The sequence below is a fragment of the Nelumbo nucifera genome, chromosome 3, assembly GCF_055504915.1.
Source record: "Nelumbo nucifera cultivar China Antique chromosome 3, China Antique-T2T, whole genome shotgun sequence".
Lineage (NCBI taxonomy): Eukaryota > Viridiplantae > Streptophyta > Magnoliopsida > Proteales > Nelumbonaceae > Nelumbo > Nelumbo nucifera.
Genome location: NC_142651.1, coordinates 6499790 through 6520807, shown reverse-complemented (window position 1 = coordinate 6520807; position 21018 = coordinate 6499790). Strand labels below are relative to the sequence as shown.

The 21018-nt window shown below is 38.0% G+C and overlaps 2 protein-coding genes across 3 annotated transcripts; both read left to right on the top strand.

The window, feature by feature from the left end:
* Positions 1-1466: 1466 nt before the first annotated feature.
* LOC104593020 (autophagy-related protein 16-like) lies at positions 1467-7289 on the top strand. The gene is made up of 5 exons (XM_010252641.2): positions 1467-1719; positions 1857-1983; positions 2834-3015; positions 3108-3303; positions 5877-7289. Coding segments are annotated over exons 1-5 (1530 nt in total). The 5' UTR covers positions 1467-1717; the 3' UTR covers positions 6900-7289.
* Positions 7290-9329: 2040 nt separating this feature from the next.
* LOC104593019 (uncharacterized) lies at positions 9330-12189 on the top strand. 2 transcript variants are annotated; one of them, XR_016083515.1, is made up of 3 exons: positions 9330-9659; positions 11727-11800; positions 11953-12189. XR_016083515.1 is itself a non-coding variant. In XM_010252640.3 (2 exons), the coding sequence occupies exons 1-2, from the start codon at positions 9555-9557 to the stop codon at positions 12040-12042; spliced, it is 195 nt and encodes a 64-aa protein (XP_010250942.1). In that variant the 5' UTR covers positions 9423-9554; the 3' UTR covers positions 12043-12189. The 2 variants fall into 2 exon arrangements, 1 of the variants encoding a protein (XP_010250942.1); XM_010252640.3 differs by lacking the exon at positions 11727-11800 and having other exon boundaries at positions 9423-9659.
* The last annotated feature ends 8829 nt before the right edge of the window (positions 12190-21018 follow it).

Here is a 21018-nt window from a genome sequence, read left to right as displayed (position 1 = left end):
CGAAGGGAGAAGCAGTGACAATGGTGAGAAGTTGCAGCAATGGGTTCTCTCTTTCATTTAGACAAGGTTTTGGGTTGAATGACGAGGGTGTGTTCTTGGTTCCGTTCGGATTGCTCTTCTTCTCAGACAATGGGAGAAGCAGCAGCAATGGGATTTCACGTTCTCAAACGGAGAAGAAGCAGCAGCAAATGCTGGTTTTCTCTTTCGCAAATGGTTCTAGTCCTCTTCGTCCTGATTGGCATTATCTTAGCCAACATTTTAGTTTCTTTTCTTCCTTTACTGAAATAAAATGGGACTAGATTCTTCGGTTACTCTATCACGAAAATGTAAAAGTTCAAATTCCCTCCTTTGTCTGCAATGGCTTAGAGGTAACCCAGGAAAGAAAGAAAGAACATAGAGACTTTGAACTCTTTGAAGTCCACTTCCCAGCAATCTATTCTGGAGCCGAAGAAAGCCATTTCTGGTCTACCAAGTCAGAAGACGAAGTAGTGATGGAAGCCTCTAAACCCAGCATCAGAAAATCATTCCACAACTGCAAGAAATTCAGATTCATCTATCCGACAACCAATAGAACAAAACCCCTATGATCGGTTCATATCTACTTCAAGAAAAGTCATCTATTTGTCTTCAGGTGGTCTTACATGTTACCAATGACGGAAGACCGAAAGCAAATATCTCATATCTCACAAATACAACCAAAATGTCAGTAACCAAATCACAGCAGGGATCTCTTTAACCATGAATTCAGAGGAATAAATGACCAATCTTTTATGAAAATAATAGTAAAAAAATCAAAGCAACATTTCTCTCTATCCTTCTTTTTCTATAAGAACGCTGTGAAGAAGAAGAGGAAGGAGAGCAAGAAAAGGAGAGAAAATAAAACGAATGGCCAGCAAATGGATCACAGACCCAGGAAGAATTGAATGGGAGTTGCAACATTCTCCTACGCCATTAGCGAGCAAGAGAGCAAGCGTACAGGAGAACAAAGAGGAATAATTTCAGGATATTGCAAAATGGGTCAAACATAAGAAAGTGTAAAATAGTAAATTAGCGACATCCCTTAGTCAAATTACCGTTATCTCACTACTTGGTGAATTTTGGACGTTTCAAAAAATTAAGATAACTAAAAGAGAGTTCACATTTGTGCCCCACAAGGGGCACCCCACGACGTCCTACAACACATCCTCGCCGTGTATTTTGGAAACAGATGATAGTGAGACATTGTGGGGCCCACTTGTGGGGTGCAGATCTAAACTCAGTATAAGAGAATTCCTCAAAAGTGATTGTGGGGCTCAATTCATTACGCAAACGCAACTTATCTTTCTATTAAAAAGAATAGAAGATGTGAAGGTGAAAGTGGAAATTAAAGAACACGACACGGCCCACCTCCGCGATGCTCGAACTCGAAGACTCACGGTCCCACCCACACCGATCATCGTCGAGTAGTAATACGTAGATTCTAGTTCGACAGTTTCCAGAGGGAAGTCATCAGTGGCCAGACGCATGGAATTGTGACTCAAGTTTTGTATTGCTTCTCTTTTTCTCTCTCTCAGAAAGGGATTTTAGAGTCCGGATCTCCTTCCCTCAAAAATGAGGCCCCTCTCGCACTCCGATTCAGTTCGTAATCTTATTATTTTCTCCCGAGTCTCCGATAAAGTAAAAGATTCATAGAGAGAGAATGAAACGAACGTGAACTTCAAAATCAAATTCGATCAACATGTAATAATGAACTCCGACGATCCAACAGTCGAGTCGATCGTTTGATACTCTTTAATAATTCGAGTTTCTGATATTCTTGTTGCTCCCGGAAACGAGCCATCAAGGAATAATAGGATTGCTTTTGGTTGAAATTTTAGGTCTCCGGATGAAATCGCTAAAGAAGCTATAAAGCACGCTGTAAAGGCGCTCCGGAAGAGGCATTTGCTCGAAGAAGGTGCTCATGCTCCGGCTATCATCGCTCTTTCGAAGCCTTTTGCTTCTCAGGTTTCTCCTTTTTTTTTCCATTGATCAATTATTTCTTCTTCCTTTTTAAGCTTTTAGATTGATGGTGTTATTAGGTCCGAATGGTGAGGTGCAAGAGTCTCCTCACCTCTGATACAAAAAAAAAAAAAAAACTCCTCATCTTGTCATAGTCTGAGATTATTCTTCATATTTCCAGCCAACTGGTACTGTATGTGCTAAATTGCTAACTGTACTGAGATAGCGAGATCCCGCTAACGAAAGAATATGTAGATTCAGCCAACGGCAAAATGAAAGGCGTTTATTCTGCAGAAAAAGAAAAATAAAATGCATGCCTTCGGACTTCTGACATGTTGGAAGACTGAAAGAAATAGCTCCCTTCGCACCCTATCACCAACTACCTCGCATGATTTCAATTAATTCTCGCCTCACACTGACCTTCTGCCTTCCTTAAATAAGATCCAAGTTTCTATATCAGTCTCCCGTTCTTCTCGAACAGGATTCAAGAAGTCGGGGTTACGGGATATGCTAGTCACTCAAAAGGTAGACCCTTTGGTGTTTAGGTTCCATTGCAACACCAGTAGGGGTTGTATAGGGTGCAGGTGTTTGGTGTTATTATGTTACTAAGTGATAGGAGAAATAGGAAATCTTTTCAAGCTGCATTATTAAGGGTTACATTAGAAAAATACTTATTGGTTGCATATTCATACTCCTTATTAGTATTGGTTGGCTCCGGTGGACTCAATTTGCATCTTAAGGCTGTTAATCACAAGAATAATGCTTCTTTCATGTTTTCTTTATGTCATATAAATTAATTTTTTCTGTTTGACTCTCTTTTATCTCATAATATTTAATTATATGCATGTCCTTCTAGGGATCAGAATGGAAAGAGAAGGCAGAAAACTTGGAACTAGAACTTCAGCAATGCTATAAAGCTCAAGCAAGATTGTCTGAGCAACTTGTGGTAGAAGTGGCAGAGAGCAGAACCTCAAAAGCACTGGTTCTAGAGAAAGAAGCAGTTATCGCTGATCTGCAAAATGAGGTTGCTCAAGCAAGGTTGAATTTGTTCTTAAATTTCTTGCTAAGGTGGAAATGCTTTTCAAATTTCCAGATATTGTCTGAATAAATGGAACTTTGCAATATTGCAGGGATGAATGTTACCAATTAAAGGAGACCTTAGAAGAAAAAACAAAAACTCTAGACTTGGTTGTAAGTGAAAATCAGGCACTTAGAACACAATTAGAGGAGATCACACTGAAAGCTAAAAATGCAGAGGCTGAAAACAAGATGTTAGTTGATCGCTGGATGTTGCAAAAAATGCAGGATGCTGAACGCCTTAATGAGGTATTTCTACCAATGGTTGGAATCTTATTTCAGTATGTTTTTGTTGCATGTATTAGCTTCCAGGTCACTTCAGTTTTACAAAGCCAGAATTGGGATACACCTAACAATGGCCATAAAAATGGTAAAAATCCTAAGTCAACAGTCTATTTTAGTGTGTCAGGATATGATACTCAGATACCTATACATGCATGCTTAGTGTACCAATGTTGGGTAAGATATGCACTTGATATGACACTGTGTACTGCGTAATCAATCTAGAGTCATCATCATCATCCAAGTGTTATCCCAATTATTTGGGTTTGGCTACATGAATCCTTTTCTGCCATTTCATTCTGTTTAATGCCATATCCATTGTTAAATTATGAGCACTTAAATCATTTCTTACCACCTTGACCCATGCCCTTTTTGGTCTCCCGCTAGCCCTCCTAGCCCCTTCAACTTGTGATAGATCACTTCTTATGGGTACTGTAGGTGGTGTTCCATGTATGTGACCAAACCATCTTAGTCTACTTCCTCTCATTTTATCACTAGGGCCACTTGTAGGTTCCTTCAAACGACTCCATTTCTGAATTCTGACCCCATCTTTTCTCTCAATTCATCTTTCATAATCATAAAATGTGATGCATAGTCATTCTAGAGTGTATAATATTAACAGCTTTAAAATATGTAAATTGGAATATTTTAACAAATCATACTGTGACAGGTATATATTAGAAGTTTAATTGAACTTTTTCTAAGGAGAAGTTTAATTTATCTTTGCAAAATATTAACATTGATAAATGAAAAAAAAAGATATAGAATCATGGGCATGATATAAACATATAAATGGGTAACCTGTCAAGTATCTTTGTTTCGGATCCTTATGTCTGTGATCTTAGGAAACTGATATTTCTACCCTAGCTTCCCATATCTCTGTCCCTTTTCAGTATCTGTACATGGGCAATCATAGGTTTCAACACACAGCAAATGTCGCATATGTACTGATCATTCATTCTATTAACCATGTCGTAGGTTTATCATCATTGTTTCTTTTTTTTTTCCCTTTTTCAACGTAAGAATTGTTATAAGTGAATTATTTTCTTTGGTTGTTAAGATGATTACATATGATACCTCTGTGCCCTATGTTGTGGTTATTAGATTGTTAAGATAATTTTTTGATCTATAACTGTAAACAAATTTATTGATAAAGGATGAAGTAACATACAAAGAAATAGATGGAGGTTATTCTGTATAGCTAGCCCAGTGTTTCTTCCCCAAGATACCCTTACAGGCCTTGAAAGATACCCTTCTAATCAAGATACATTTTCATATCTTACCTATGATATGTGGGATACTTCTTATAGATTTGTGGTGTCTCTGGACACTTTCTTGATGACATATCAACACACATCAGACACATGGTTTGAAATGAGTAGGCTTGCCTACCTTTTACTTGGTTGTGAAATAAAACATGGATAAGGGTGTATTGTTTGCAATTCAAATGCATCCATCTACATTTGTTCTTTTCTTAAATTTTTTTGAAGATAATTCTTTTCTTAAATTTTGTATAATACAAAGTGAACTAGTGCATGTAAGTGCACTATATGTATATGTATAGCTGTGTTCACATTTCTACATTTTTGTGGGTTTCCATGTCAAACACCCATTTCTATGTCCACAGATCAATAGATTTTAAGGCTTAGTTTGGAAAGAATACAAATACAAATATGTACAGTACAAATACATAAAAATAATACAAAATACAAGGTTTTGCACTCTACATATTTGCATTTGTACTCTTTCCAAACTGAGCCTAAATAACAATAAAATGTCAAGTGCGAAGGTTTCCTGCCAATATGATGTATGGAACTGCATGATTATGTGCCTTTGATGATTGTCTGGATAACTTATGAACCCCTGCAGGATTTCACTATTCTCAATGCAATGATAAAACAACCAAAAAAGTGCAAAAGCTTTTCTTTTGGGTCACTGAATTAGGTTTCTTTTCTACATTCTTAATTCTGAGTGCAGCTGAGAATGTATTGTGGTAAGACAAGTACTTAAAATTACCCCTTTGGCTTGCAGCACCCCTCATTGGATTCCATTTTGCTTGTAACAGGTAACTGGAATGCAAGGCATCTATTAATTACTTAGTTATGTAACGAGACAGGTTCTTACTTTCAAAGGGGATAAGGGGTTGGCTATCACTCAATATGGAAAAATTGTATGATGCCTGCATAATAAACATTCTGTTAGGAGTGAAACTTACTTTGTTTATTTATGTAGTGAGAACATTGGGAACAATGTATTTCCTTCTAACAATCCAGAAAGGTCAGATGTTAACACGATAGTACAGAAATCACATTCATTTTTATCTTTCTGAACTGTGTCACTATCATTCTCCTTACAGTGTGTTGTCATTGCTACTGCTATTGTTGTTGTTGTTGCTGCTGTTGTTGTTACTGGCTTACTGCTACTATGATGCTATATAGTTGTTCATGTTAGAGAGAACATGCATTACATTTGTCTGTCTCGGCTTTCCTAAAAGAAATTTCTAGAAATATGTATTTGATTATAAACTGGTATTCATGTAGGCTAATGCAATTTATGAAGATATGATGGGTCGACTCAAGGCCAGCAGCATAGAACAACTTGCTCGGCAGCAAGTTGATGGTGTAGTCCGCCAATATGAAGCAGGTGCTGAGAACTTTGTAGAATCAACTGTTCCTACTAAATGCAAATACAGGATTCATGCACATGAAGGTGGCTGTGGTTCAATAATGTTTGAACACAATTCCGATAAATTAATTACTGGGGGCCATGACCGCACAATAAAAATGTGGGATACAAAAACTGGAGTAGTAAGCTGTACTCTTCAGGGATGCCTTGGCACTGTTCTTGATCTTAGTCTTACCCATGATAACAGATCTATTATCGCAGCCAGCAGCTCAAACAACTTGTACATGTGGGATGTGACGACTGGTCGGATCCGTCATACCCTTACAGGACACACAGATAAAGTATGTGCTGTGGATGTGAGCAAAATTTCAAGCCGCCGTGCAGTGAGTGCTGCTTATGATCGAACAATAAAAACTTGGGATCTACAGAAAGGTTATTGTGTCAACACACTCATCTGTCATAGCAACTGCAATGCTCTTTGTTTCAGCTTGGATGGACAGACAATTTGTTCAGGTCATGTTGATGGAAACCTTCGCATATGGGATCTTCAGACAGGGAGGCTTCTTAGTGAAATTGCTGCGCATTCACAAGCTATCACATCAATCTGTCCATCTCAAAGTGGCAATGTTGTGTTGACGAGTGGAAGAGACAACTTGCATAATCTATTTGACATGAGGTCTCTGGAAGTTTGTGGTACATTAAGAGCAAATGAAAACAGAGTGGCATCCAATTGGAGCCGTTCGTGTATGAGTGGAGATGACAATTATGTTGCAGCAGGATCTGCTGATGGGTCTATTTGCATTTGGTCACGATCAAGAACCGATACTGTTTGCACTCTAAGGGAACATACTGCTCCTGTCCTTTCTTGTTCATGGAGTGAACTGGGACAACCCCTGGCTTCCGCTGATAAAAGTGGAAATATTTGTATATGGGCGTGATTAGTCATGTCTGTACTGATTTTGCATTTCTTCATCATGTATTGGCCTCAGAATCATACCCCTAGTCTTACCACATACATTGTAAGCCACTATTAAATATTTTGGCGCAACTAGCTTGTACATAGAGATGCAGTGATGAGTTTCATAGTCATCTTTATATGGGGTTTGGGGGATGGGCTACCCCCGTTGTGTTGCGCCATGGAACCAAAAATAAAGAACGGGAAGTACCAGATATTCATTTTGAACAGTTAATCAAAGAGGTCCAATGGTCTAAACATCATTGCCTACTTATAGTGCGAAAAACATGGGCAAGGGCAGTTACTGCTTAATTGTATGAGTTATAGGTCTCGGTTCTCGCCATGATGAATGAAATGAGCCTGGATTTCTGAACTTGAATGCTTGTGTTTGATTCATGGCCAGTTTAGTGCATCTCTAGGGCTCTTTCCTTCATTTTTCTTTTACACTTTTTACTCTTTATTTTTCTATAGCTTGGAATTCTACGAGTCCATGGCGTGGTATGACTTCTTTATGCCTGTTTCAAGATAAAGCTGATGATGGGTTTACTACTGAAGTGGTTTGTGCCTTGTGGTTTAATGAGCTCCTCCAAAGAAGATGGCCTGATCCCGGCATCCGTAGCCCTCAGAATACAGCCCATTGCCGCGGTGAAAAGATTTCAAGCTAATGTATTTTGTTGATATCAATGCTGGTATCGGTGCACTGCATCCATCTCGTAATAGTTTGTAACATGGTTTATGGTTTTTGAACTGCCATCAGGGTACCCCAAACCGTTCTTTTGCCTAAAACCATTGAATTGGTCAGTGACTTGCTGACCTGGATGGTCGAACCCTCGACTCGGACAATCATTTGGACTGTTTATTATTTTAACTTTTTGTTTTTAAATTGTCATAGGCCCCGCCAATCTGTTTGGCTTGGTTTTAAAACATTGGTTTGTAATATATATTCCATGCAATTTTTGTAAGATATTGGCAGCATGAAAATGAACTGAATTAGACAAACTTAAAAGGAAAAAAAAAATTAAATATAACTTTCTTAAACAAATGTCAATAGCTTGAAAAATGAAGTTCAACAACCACTTTATTAAGATGTTGGTGAGAAAAAAAAAAAAAACCCTCAAATTTGAACAAGGTATAATAGAGCATTTAAATGGTTATGGGAGTATGCACTCCTTGATTGGTGTAATAAGTTCCAACTTTAAGATGCAAACCCTTTGGCTCGGGCCTTACCCAACTTATCAATCGAAGCCTAATCTGAGCTTAACCCAATACAATTTGGATTGATTTGGGCTAGGTTGGATTGGGCCGAGTAAGGCTTGGGTGGGTTGGTTGGGTCCAATCTATGCAAAAGCTCAGATGGATCGGGGTGGGTTCAGGTTGAGCCTCCCAAGTTAGAGCCCTAGTTGTCTGGTTTATGTCTGCTGAAGTTACCAGACAAAGGCAGTTTAAGTCAAATTTGAAAAAATAGGAGAGGCAAAGTGCCAACCAGCTGGTTGTAGCAGAGACTTAAGATTGAATCCCACCTACATCTGGATTCAGAAGATAAAAAAAAAAAAGGAAAAACCTTAGAAGAGGATTAAATCCTTAATTAAAATCACATTCAACTGATAGACATAAGACATGTAATCCTTAATTTAAATCACATTCAACTGATAAACATAAGACATGTAATCAAGTTGAATCTCTGTTACCCTAGTTTAAATCCTCAATTTTAGAAACGCTTGCATCATAAATTCAAGAATTGATTTTTGATTTTGATTCTAATGTGTCTATTTTATTGGGTTGCAAGAAAGTGCTGCTACTTCTACCTTCGTTTAGTCCGATTAGGTCCTTGACATGTATACGGGTTCAAATGGACAAAATTGAATCAAATATTAAGTTTGATTCGTTTTATATAAATACTTGAATCAGAACCTATCTATTGCATTCATTTAAATCGTATTTGAGTCAAATTGGGATTAAAATCGGATATTCCATAATTATTTCTTATTACTTTTACCCACAATGGATATTGAATTTTAAAAAATAGGACTGGACTATAATACCGAAAAACTTATAAACCAATGAACCGATGTCATAAAAGATTGATTAATCAGGTGGTATTAATCAAAATTTATGGAGTGTTTTGATTGGTTGAAACTCTTTCAGTTTCTTGTCTTTTCAGTATCATGGATTTTACTAATAAATTAAATTAAAAATGATTTCCATTATTGTATTTTCATGATCCAAAATGAATTGAAAATGACAATTTTTAGTAAAAACACAATATTCAAACAACTAAAAAAATAGTGATAGATACAACCGTACATTATATAAATTTTAAATATGCATATACGTTTGACAAACCGAATGTATAGGGCCTAGGGCTAGGGGTGGGTGAATTCGTATTGGGTCATCGATTCGGGTAACGGGATCGAATTCGAATTCAAATTCAAATTCGGACAAAGGGATACGGTTTGCAGGCCGTTCGTTTCGCTAATCGCTAGCAATGGTCTTGATTAGATAGGACATAGGACTTAGGAGTAGGACAGTACACTTCACAGGTCGACGAGATTCATTAAAAGAGCCGCTTCTTTCTAAGTTCGGAGAGAAGAAAAACAAGAAGGTAGACGAAGAAGACTAGGGAGGAGAGAAGACGAAGATGGTGAGAGTTGCAACATACTTCGCGATGACATTGGGTGCCTTCATATTCTGGCAATCAATGGATAAAGTCCACGTATGGATTGCTCTCCATCAGGACGAGAAGGTTCTCTCTCTCTCTCCCTCTTAAAAATTTTATATTTTTAATTCGTTTCATTTCCTCTCCTGAACTCTACGCTGTTAGTGCTCTGTCATTTTAATCTATGGGCTTAATATGAAATTCGATTTCAGTAGTTCCAATTTTAATCCTTGCCGTCGTAGTCGATCTTAGGGGTCCTGGAAACTACTCGGTAGTGTTCCCTCGAGTTAAATCCTAGATTATATTCTTTCTCCCTTTTTGTTTCGGAGTTATTCGAAATTTGGTCTTCTGTGGTGCATCTGGTGTGAGTTGAAAGTTGACTTGTGTAAGTATAGATTGATTTTAGATCCCTATTCGAATATTTTCGAAGACTGATTTGGTTAGTTCTTATGACTAGGGTTTCTTTTTTTTTTTTTCCTTTTTGGGGAAATTTGCAATTGGACCAATTCCGATATAATCAAACTAATGGGTGACCATACTTGCGATGGATAAAGTCCTCAACATTGAATTTCCTAGATTTCGTTTTGGCACCAATTGAAATTAAAGCAAGTCAATTTTACACATCAATAGGTAATTTCCTATTTCTATTGGTTCCAGTAAATTGGTATACTTGGTATAACTAGGTTATCCAAAAACTAAATAAATAAATAAAAGAAAAAACTCTTCCAAAGTTTGGTACATTCGTTCTGATCTCAAGCCCAAATAATGTTTCTTAGTTAGATATTGAATTAAAAGCAGTTCCAAATGTAAAATCTGAAACCTTCAATAGAAAGATGTTGAAAAAGTTCATGGTAGCAAAGATGATATAGTGCCATTTTCGTTAAACTGTGTAAAATTCTTCATTTGGTTATGGTGCTATTTTCGTAAATAGGTAAAATCCTTCATTTGGGAAGATCATGCATGTAAGTTTTCCCATATAGTAGGAGTATTTAAAGGTGATGGAATTATTTGCAGCAGTACTCAGACCCAAAATATTATGAATTTGGGAGGGAAAGACCAAGTATTTAGAAGTTGTGGAACTCAATAATCAATGTTGAAAGAATAGACAGACTCCTCCGTTTGTATAGGCTTCTAGACCAATATCTTAAAAACTGAAGTGCTTCTAGGTCTAGGTAGAGCAATAGAAATCTACTTTGAGGCTTATCCCTCAAACATGAAGTACTAAGGTGTGATCTGTGGTCAAGGCACAAGCTTCATTGCAGCTATGGTGCTTTTTTTTTTCTTTTTTGGAGGGGGGGGGAGGGTAAAAAAAACTTTTGTTCTTCCCAGTTGCACTTATAGACTAAAATATGTTGTAAGGCAGTTGTTTCAGGAAAATATTAACTTTTAGATGTTTGGTTGTCAGTAAAATACTAAGGGAAGCAAAGATATCCAAAAGTAGAGTAAAAATGGAGTAAAATGACTGGCTACCTTTCTGTAAGCAAGTCTTTTTCTATGGACTCTTGGATGAGATCATGGGTTTTACTTCTAAGACTTTTACCCCATAATTTTCTCCTTTAATCCAGTAATCCAGTCCACGACCCAATTTCCCAGGTTTGTATTAAAACTATTAAATTTGATAAGGTGGTATTTTTTAAAGTATTATAGTTTTTTTTTCCCTTGCCAAGTTTTTTACATGTCAACCTATTTGTCTAGCATCCAAATACAACCTTCTTCATTTTATTTGCTTGCTTGGATTCAGAAAGCATATAAGCAATGTATTACTTGTGTCATTGCAACAAGCATATAGTGAATACCTACTAGAGAAACACAATTCATTGTTCCTCTTATTTGGGATATTTTCTTGAAATACCGTTTAAGAAACTTTCCTCTTTAAATATCTCAACTAATCTTTATTGGTAGTCTAGTTGATGATGCTAGCACCAAATAATATGACGAGTTGACTACTACTGTGTTGTTCCATGATAGATAGGATCTAACACTGAAGTATGGAGTATAGCTCAAAAGGAGACCAGCTTTAGGTGTTCATAGGCTTGATGAATCCACAAAAAAAAAAAAAAAAAAAAAAAAACATGTTATGTTTTATCAGACTCAGGCATTACTTGTTCAGCCTACTTGTTTCAGTTATTCATTTTAACTTTAAAACATTTATAGCGAAAGGCAGGCTATGTGTCTCTTCTGTAATCTAGGGATGCAGATTTGCTGGAGCTTTCTTCCTTATTTTGAAGGTGAGGTTATATGATATCTTTTATTGAACTGTGATTGATGATTTACCAAAAAAATAACTACTGGTTACTGACGTAATTTGGTATTCTTCAAATTTTGGCTTTAGGTATAAGATTTTGTTCGTTAAATGTTAATGTTGTTTTCGTGACTGCAGAAAGAAAGATTGGAAAGAGAAATGGAGGTCAAGAGGGTCAGGGAAGAACTACTGCGACAACAAGCACAGCAAAAAGATTCACTTGCATAGTCTTCTCATTTTGTTTTTGGAAGCTATGTATGAACTTCCTATTTTGTAATGTTGTTTTCCCATAGTTATTCTATCTGATGCAAGTAGAACTCATAAAACACAACTGTATGGTTTGATTGAATTTGGAAAATAATTTGCTCTTTGTTATATACTGTTTTACACCCATCATGATTATTGGGATTTGAAGCATTGTGAAGTTGGTTCTTTCTATTGGTAAATTCATGCTCTGTGGGTTGATACTCTTGAACTTATTTGCTTCTGTTTGATGGAGAAATGATCAGTCAAAATTTTAAGCTTTGTAAACTCATCAAACACTAGGACGTGTATTCTATAGGTTGATACACAAGAACTTACTGGCTACTGTTTGAAAGGGAACATTGCAAAATCCGTCATCCTTTTTCTATTTTTCACTGGTATGCACTGTTTCACTTTGTTTTGATATTGGTGCAAGTCATTCTCAGCCTTCACAGGTTCAGAGGTTATTATATTGATGCCTCCACTTTACTCTTGTGCTAGCAAATGAAAACTGCTTTAAGATAGCTTTTGGTTCCATGTGCAGTAGATTGGAACAGAATAAAGTTGCAGGCCAATCATTAGCACTATAAGATTGAAGACCGGTGTGACTTTTAAGGTTGAAAAATGATTAGTACCCCAAGGTTTTTTCTTGAAGAAAGGTTAAACAAATTGGGCCATCTGACCTCGTTGGTTGTGCAATTTACTAAATGTTGGTGGATTTAACGATTGGATATGATTCATGTAGCCGACGGGTTATAGTTGTGTCAAGGCTTTGATGATGATGCTATAACATCCATTTAACTTCGTCATTTTTCAGATCCAGGAAATTAGTCAAATACATTTCAAGACATGGGACATGGTGGTTGAATGCAAATATAAAAAAGCAAGGTTTTTTTGGGGAGATCAGTATCTAGTAAAGCGGACTAAAGAGGCATCGGCTGAATGCAAAGCTGTGCCGCTGTTTGAATCTCTGAAGATGGTGGTAGTAGTTAGGGTTATATACAAGTTGAGGGAGATGATGCACAATTAATGACCACTTCTCTGTTGGAGGATAACTCTTCTCCTCTTTGGCGGATCTAAACCGTTGTTGTCGATTGCAAAGGGTTATATGCCAGAGTCACCCACTGGCCACTGCTCAGTGAAATATATCAATAGAAGATACAATAAGGTGGCTCACCAATTAGGGAAGCATTCTATATCCCTTTCTAGGTCTTATTGTTTGGTCCCGTCCACCTCATTTTATCTCTGGTGTTTTATCAGCTGACTTTAATTCCTGAGCAGTTTAATGAATTTATTTGCCTTTTGGCGTCTAAAAATAAATAGCCACTCGATATGAAGCTGCCCTTTATGCCGCAAATATATCAACAGATTTAACGGGCGTATTGCAGCAAACAAATGCCATATCATCAAGTTTTATGCTTTTATGTGGAGTAGCAGCGTCAGGATTCTGTTGCACTTCAGTCATGTGTTCTTTAGAAGCATTTTGTACAAAGTGTTTATTTTACCTTTGCATTGTTTGAATATACATGCATGTTTACTGTGAAGGATCGCTAAAACTGGGCAGTGCATTCCACCACCACCAAGGAGAACTTGGGCGTGTGCTCATTGTATTCAACAATGGCTAACGGGGAATTTCAACATTTGGATTTTGGTAGTCTTTTTTTTTTTCAATAAGCATTTGTGACTATTTCGTTTTTTATTTTATTTCAAATTTTACGAAAGCACTTTTATAAAAGTATTTTATTTATGAAGACACTTTAATAAAAGTACTTTTATGAAAATACTTTTATAAAAGCACTTTCATAAAAGCATTTTTCTAACAGTATTTTTATGAAAGTACTTTCAGAAAAGCACTTTTAAAGTTCTTTTATAAAGCACTTTTACAAAAGTATTCTTTATGAAACTACTTTTATAAAATTCAAATAGGGATAATTTTATAAGTGGTATTTTAAAATTCTAACTAGGGATAGTTTTGGAAGAAAAAAATTGAATAAGTTAAAAAAAAAAGGCTGAAAATTTGAGCTTAAAAAATAAGCCCTTAATTTTAAAATAAACACTTATTTTGGACTTATTTTTCAAACACCAATAAGTGATTAATGGTGTGGTCCCAACCCAAATAAGCAGTCCCAAACATGGCCCAAACTATCTTGGGTAACTTAAAAGCTCGTAAGCTTCTCTTGCTAAGTTGCTATGGACGCACCATGAAATTTGGAAGGTTATAATTTTGAGAGAATATTGGAGCAATATATTTGAGAGTGGAGATTGCTAATTTTGGTTTGGTGGTTTCTTGAAGCAACATATTTTTCTTTTTTCATGCCACCTTAACCATTCCAACATGTTTAGGGCATTTGTGTTCTATAGTGTGTGAGTTCCGACTTCAGATATTGCTAGTAAGCTTTCTGGCTGGTTGTAGCATAGACTTAGGATCCAATTCTGCCTTCAGAAGGGTTTCGGGGATGGGGTAAAATGATTTAAATGCTAGAGACCATTTGTGCACTGGATGAAGAGCAAGAGTTTTTATAGGACACCAGCAAACTTCAACATAATGGATTTTGTGAGGGATACCTTTCATATGGCATTTTCTCATTCTCGAGTTGCTTATTCAGTGAATACAATCAATGTAAATTTTTTCTATAAAATGTTGTGATGTAAAAGGATAATGTTTGAAACCTTTTCCATATAGGTTTAAGAAGGGATTTGCCCAACATTTTAAACATCCGGGGAAAATTTGGTATTATAAAATTTTTGGAGTAAGTATTAGCAGCTCTAAATGGTGCAATGACAAAGGTCTTATCTATGTTATATAAGTTGTTTTTAAAAGTTCATGTAACCATCCCTTTTAACTATTGCCACAGTATTTAAAACACAAAAAGGGTAAATTAGAAAGACCCCTTTACTATGGGGTCAGTGACAATTACTCCCTTGAACATTCATAATAACCCCACTAAACTTTTTCTTTGCGACAAATACCCCTCTCCATTAAGTCAAATGACCAGATGCATTAATTACCAAAATACCCATATGAGTTTTCCTTATTTTTCTTTTACTCACCCTTTTCTCTTAAACCCTAATTGACACAAAAATACCTCCATTTTCTCTAAACGTAACCTAATTAACATACAATAATCATTTCATTATCATAGAAAAACAAGTTTCTTTAAATTCTTGTTTCACTTTGATGGGGTGTGATTTAGTGCTCCGTGCTAGAGGATAGCTTGGATGTCAAAGTGATGAAGTCGACTGGTCGAGCTGTAAGAAAGCAGTAATCAAAGTATTCAAGGTAGGAACTCCAATGCTTAAGTCAGTGAAGAATATGAATGCTAGAAAGCGAGAGAGCAAAAGAGCTATACTGTGCATACCTTCTTTGATCAGTGGGACGCCTTTATATAAACGCAGGTTGTTGTGGACTTCACGTAGCATGTCTGAGATCTCTAGGAGGACATGGCTTACCGGTCTACCTCGTCCAAAGGTGCTTTCATGCTTGGAGACAATTTTTGCATGGAGTGATAGAGCTTGTCCAGTTGCCTTCGAAGCAGGCGGGGCGGGAGCCGAATCTGTCGATGAGGCGACGTGATCCCGGAGGATGTGGAGATGATAGCCCACACGTAATGGAGGTCAACCACCACGTCATGCAGGTTGCTACCTAGACCTTAGTGTGCTCTCCCGACGTGTGTAAGGTGCAGGCAGGAAGGCCCTAACCGAGGTGTAGGACAACCACCATGTCATGAAGGTCCAAACCTGGACCTTAGTGCCCTCTAATGAAGTGCGTGAGGTGCTGACAGGTTGGCCCTATCCGACGTGCAAGTCGGCCACCATGTCATGCAGGTCACTACTTGGACCTTAGTGTGCTCTTCCAAAGTGTGCAAGGTGTTGATAAGTTGGCCTATTCGAGGTGCAAGACAGCCACCACGTCATATAGGTCACTACTTAGACCTCACTTGGGTTGGTGAGACCTTGGCGAGAGGTCGCCCTTTGTGCTGAGGTCTCTAGCTCGGTCCTAAGGTGGCCAGCCTAATCTTGACAAGGTGTTTATAGATTGACCATGGCAAGGTGGTGACAAAGCACCCTCAAGGTATGTGAGGCGCATTCAACGTGGTTCCGAGGAGATCTCTATTATTTTGGCTAAGGTAAAGTATCGCCTACGTGGTGTTGGGGTGTCGTGCGACAATTCTAGGATGCCACATGGCATGATGTCACTGGAGGGCTAAATCACCCCTCATCATATTTCATAGACATGAATGTCTCTCTTCATCTTAAAATATAAAAAGTATCCATTCCTTGCTCCAATAATCCAAGAAAAACTAAACAAAACCTCAAAATTATATCTATAAAAAAGGACCTCTACCATTTATTTGAATATTGAATTAAGCCATAAATCTGAAGGATCTATTGGAGCAACCGAGATGAATTCAATATTATACTTATAAAGTTAATCAAATCATAAATCGTTGAAATAAATAAGAAAATGGTAATTTAGGGATTAAAAAAAAATTAAACAATTGAATGACAATGTTTCAAAATTAGCTGACGGAACAATAACGGACAGGGTATTTATCACAAAAGAAATGTTTAAAGGGATAATTGTCACTCACCCCATCATGGTTTTCAAAACTGGAACGGACCAGATGGTCAGACTGGAAAAACCAGGAACCGGTCAGGTGATTGGTTTCGATTTTCCCCAAAACCGAATTTTCTTTGAAAACCGTTGATTTTGGTCAGCAAACCGCTGACCCGGGCAGTTAACCGTTCGAACGATTTTAACTGTTTTTAATTTTTTTATATTTTTGTCAGGACGGGTCGACCGTTCGACCCAATAACCAGACCCTGACCAGTTCGATCTCCAAGTCGGTTTTAAAAGCCATGCACCCCATAGGCCCACAGTACAGAAGGGGTATTTGGAATTTACCCAAAAAAAAAAATCTGGGGGCTTAACAAACACTGAATTAATCATGGCTTTATAGGTGCTTGGTTTGCCCGTTTATAAGTCTGATTTTCAGATATGTTTGACAACTGTGCATTCCTTTATGATATAAAGCCTCCACCCACACCATCGCAAATACATCACTATCCGCTTTCATAGTCGACAGATTTGGTGATGGGTGCTGCATTGAAGAGATAAGGAAAAAGAAATAATAGAACATGCATCACATCCCAGATAGAGATAGAGATAGTTAATAAAACTAAAGAAGCGTCACATGATGAAGGCGTTCAAAAGCTAGCTAGATGCTTATCTTAAAAAGCTCTTTTCTCATCGTGCCAAGCCGTGGTGGTGTGGGGTTATCGAAAGTTAATACTGAACCACAACAAATTACAAAACAGAGAGTCAAAGAGAGAGAGAGAGAGAGAAAGAAGACAGTATGTGGGGTTTTAAAGTTTAAAACAACTGAACATACAGACAAGACAATATAGTAGCCGTACGTGAATATGATATGAGAGCTCAGTATTGCTTTCCAATGTTCACTGGCATCAATATAATGGTATTATATCCAAATCCAAAGTAACAAAATTTTAATACCAAGAGACCAGCAGTGGCCAACCGTGTGGCCTTGAAAGGCTTTAAAACAAAGTATATATGTATATTTTTTTAAGAGGGTGCAGCAGTAGCACGCATGGCGTGGTTTCTGGTGGTGGGCGTCGTGCACTTGCTCACCCACAAAATCAAAATCTTTGACCCCTACCTCCTCCCCCCTTGTAGCTAATTTGCCCATTCGATCGGACAAAATTGAAACCAATATAATTAAGCTCCTTCTCTTCTGAGGAGTGAGGAAGGGGATATGGTACAAACAAGACAAGAATTGAAGAGTTAATACCGACTGTGCACTGCAATTGTTTCTCGATGACTACAGAAGCTTGAATGAAGACAAACAACACTCGTTAGTGGGGTTTTGCCTGAGCAACAGCATCTCTGCTGGTTATGTAGAACAAAGAAGTGATGGGGCTTATTACGCAGAGATGGCTTTTGTCGGTTACTCTTGTTGTTTATTGCCCAACCCACACTTTGTCGGCCTCTATCAACTCAAAACCCCCACCCCCATCCCATGTAACTTCTAACCAAAACCAGAAAAAGAAAAGAAAAAGAAAAAGAAAATATAAGAAATGGGATTTCAATTCCTCCTCTTTTTAGTCTTTTAGATTGATTTTTAATGGCTGAGCATGAACCAGTTGCATTGTGATTGTGACTCTTAGTGCAGGTTCCCTTGTATTATTAAAATATATAATTAATGCCGCGTCCTTTCCTGTTTCCTCTTCGATCTGGTATTAGGTTGGAATTACAAGGTATAAAGGATATTTGATATAAATCCCTTTGCCCTGCGGCCTGCGCCTAGCCTCCTCCCTACCTACTAGTTTCCACTCTCCAGAGAGTCGTTTTAGTGGTGTGGATTGTGGAATTAACACAAGCTCTATTACACAGAGAAATAACAAAATCATGGATATTCATATGTGATCCCAATTCCCAAACGCGGGCGAACGCCCATCAGACTTTATTTATTTTCTCTTTCATTAGACTTGCAGCAAATTAATTAATTAATTAATGACAGATTCTCTCTAGGCTTTGGCAATCAAATACAATAATTAAGGAATGTAATTGCGGTACACGATCATCCAATAATGCTGATTTTCGACGGTGCAATTCTATTTTGACGTGACATGGGGGCATGTTGAATTGTTGAGTGGAGATCATATCATATTATATCATATAGCCGCTTATGTTATGTAGGCCTGATCAGGAATGAATTTAAACCATGAAGTGGACAGTGAAAAGTCTAATCTTGGAATTAAGATTCAAAACAACTTTTGTTGGTCCAGTACTAGTTACTAGTTACTAGGCAGGCACACGAATCCAGGCCGGCCAGGCCAGGTTGTGGGTGTTGCCACTTGGGACTTGGGACTAGGGAGTTGGGAGGACTGATCTGAACGACTACCTCTACTCCCTTCCCTAACTGTCAGGACTCAGGACTCAAGATGGGGTTGCATTGACCTGCGTACACTAAAACTCTGGGAACAAGTTTGATGCACTTTTGAGATGTTCCAGCCGGTTTTTCTGCGGAACCATTGAACCAATCAACCTACTAGGGTGCCAGGCCACTTCAGAGACTGTGGCGGTCTGTGGACTGTGGGAGAAGATTCATCATTCATGCATATGCATATTGCATAAGCCTAATTAACCAATTGGGATGTCTATATATATTGTTAAGGGGCAACACAACAATTTGTGATGCCAATGGGCCCCAACCTAAACCACGCACGAGATTTTAGAGAAGGATTGGATAGATCCCTTCCAACCAATAACCCAAGTTTCACCTTTAAGCTGTTGTCTACTCAGAAAAAAAAAGGGGAAGATGAGCAGACCCCACTGGCCACTGCTGGAGGTGATGAAAGGTCTGAACTCTACTGCCAGAGCACCCAACAGAAATGCTTAGCTATATAATCTAGGCTCATGACCCCACCACCAGGCACCAACACCATCGCGTTCACCACTGCTTCCATCATCCATCTGAGTCCTTAAATTAATACTGAAAATGCATATATGCGATGGATGGATATGTACGATTTCAGAGGTTTAAGCTTGGAACTCTCCCCTTGAATCTATATATAATTTAGAAAAATACAGCCGAGCCGGAGCGGTGTTGCTGCGCGCTTTGGCTGTTTAATGCCATAAGCAGATCCAATCCAAGTCCAATATCAAAAAGATTGGACGAAAGTGGCAAATTAAAAAGAAAAAAGTTGTCCTTTTCTTAAGAAGACGACCCATAAGACAGTGGTCGAGTCGAGTGGTCGACTTTTCTGATAATAAAATAGAAATGGCTCTCAATTCTCAAAACAGAAAGGGAGACAAAACTTTCACTGTTTCACGTTGGATTAATCTCTTATTGCTTACGTTTGATTCTTTCTACTCTCGAGACTTGAGCTCCCTCTTCATCATCTACATGAATGGGAATATCTCCCCATCTACATGCCCCCCCCCCCCCCCCCCTTTCACTTGCTACCCTCTTCAGTCTTCACTCACTCCGGCGGTCCGGCCCCCTTTCTGAATTTCTTTCTTTCGATCGTTTCTTCGTTATTCTTCAACAAGTTTGCTGAATTGCTGGACGCAGTTCAAAAATCCATTACGGGACCCGGAGGATAGGATACCGAGCCAATCATCATACACCATGTCAGCCTGACGCATGGGACCTACGTGTACGAATCGGAGCTATAGTTCTATAGAGTAACCTGAAATAAATAAGGGAACTCGACCCTGAGCAGAAAAAACTGAAGTGACGAGAGTTTGAACTGGGTGGCGGTTGGACGAATTCCCTGGCCGGCGGTGCCGGTGAGATTTATCCATCCACAATTCCACATGGGACATCATGGCCATTGTGGTCTAAGAGGGCTCACAAGGCTCCACGTCTGCGTCACATCTTCCATTCAGGCACTGAATTTCAGCATGTCAATCATACGCATAAACCACGTCAGCCTAACAAGACAAGACAAGTCGTATATATATAGTTACTGCTCGAGAATAGGGGTAGAACTGTAGAGGATTCGGAAACTCATGTCATCTCCTACACCTGGCAAAAGGCAGTTCCTTCATTTCTCCGTATTAGATTAGGGATAGTACGCGCAACGGGATGTTTACAGTAAACCGTAGAGAGTTGTTCATTAAATTGGATCAAAAAGGTTTTTTCTTTTTGGAATTGAATGCATGAACAAACCAGACGTTGAGCATTGGGTTATGATCCATAGGATTGTAAAAAAACCACACTATCGATACAGAATACAACGGATATTTGTATACAGGATAGACGAGTTTGATATATACAGAGAGGGACGACGAGGGAAAACGGTTAGAAACTTGGCACATAAATAAATAAATAAATAGAAGAAAGGAATAGAAGAGCAAAAAAAAAACTTAAGAAAAGGTGATGAGTAAAAAGAAATTTTAATGTTCAAGTATTGATGTGAATCTTTCATATTACA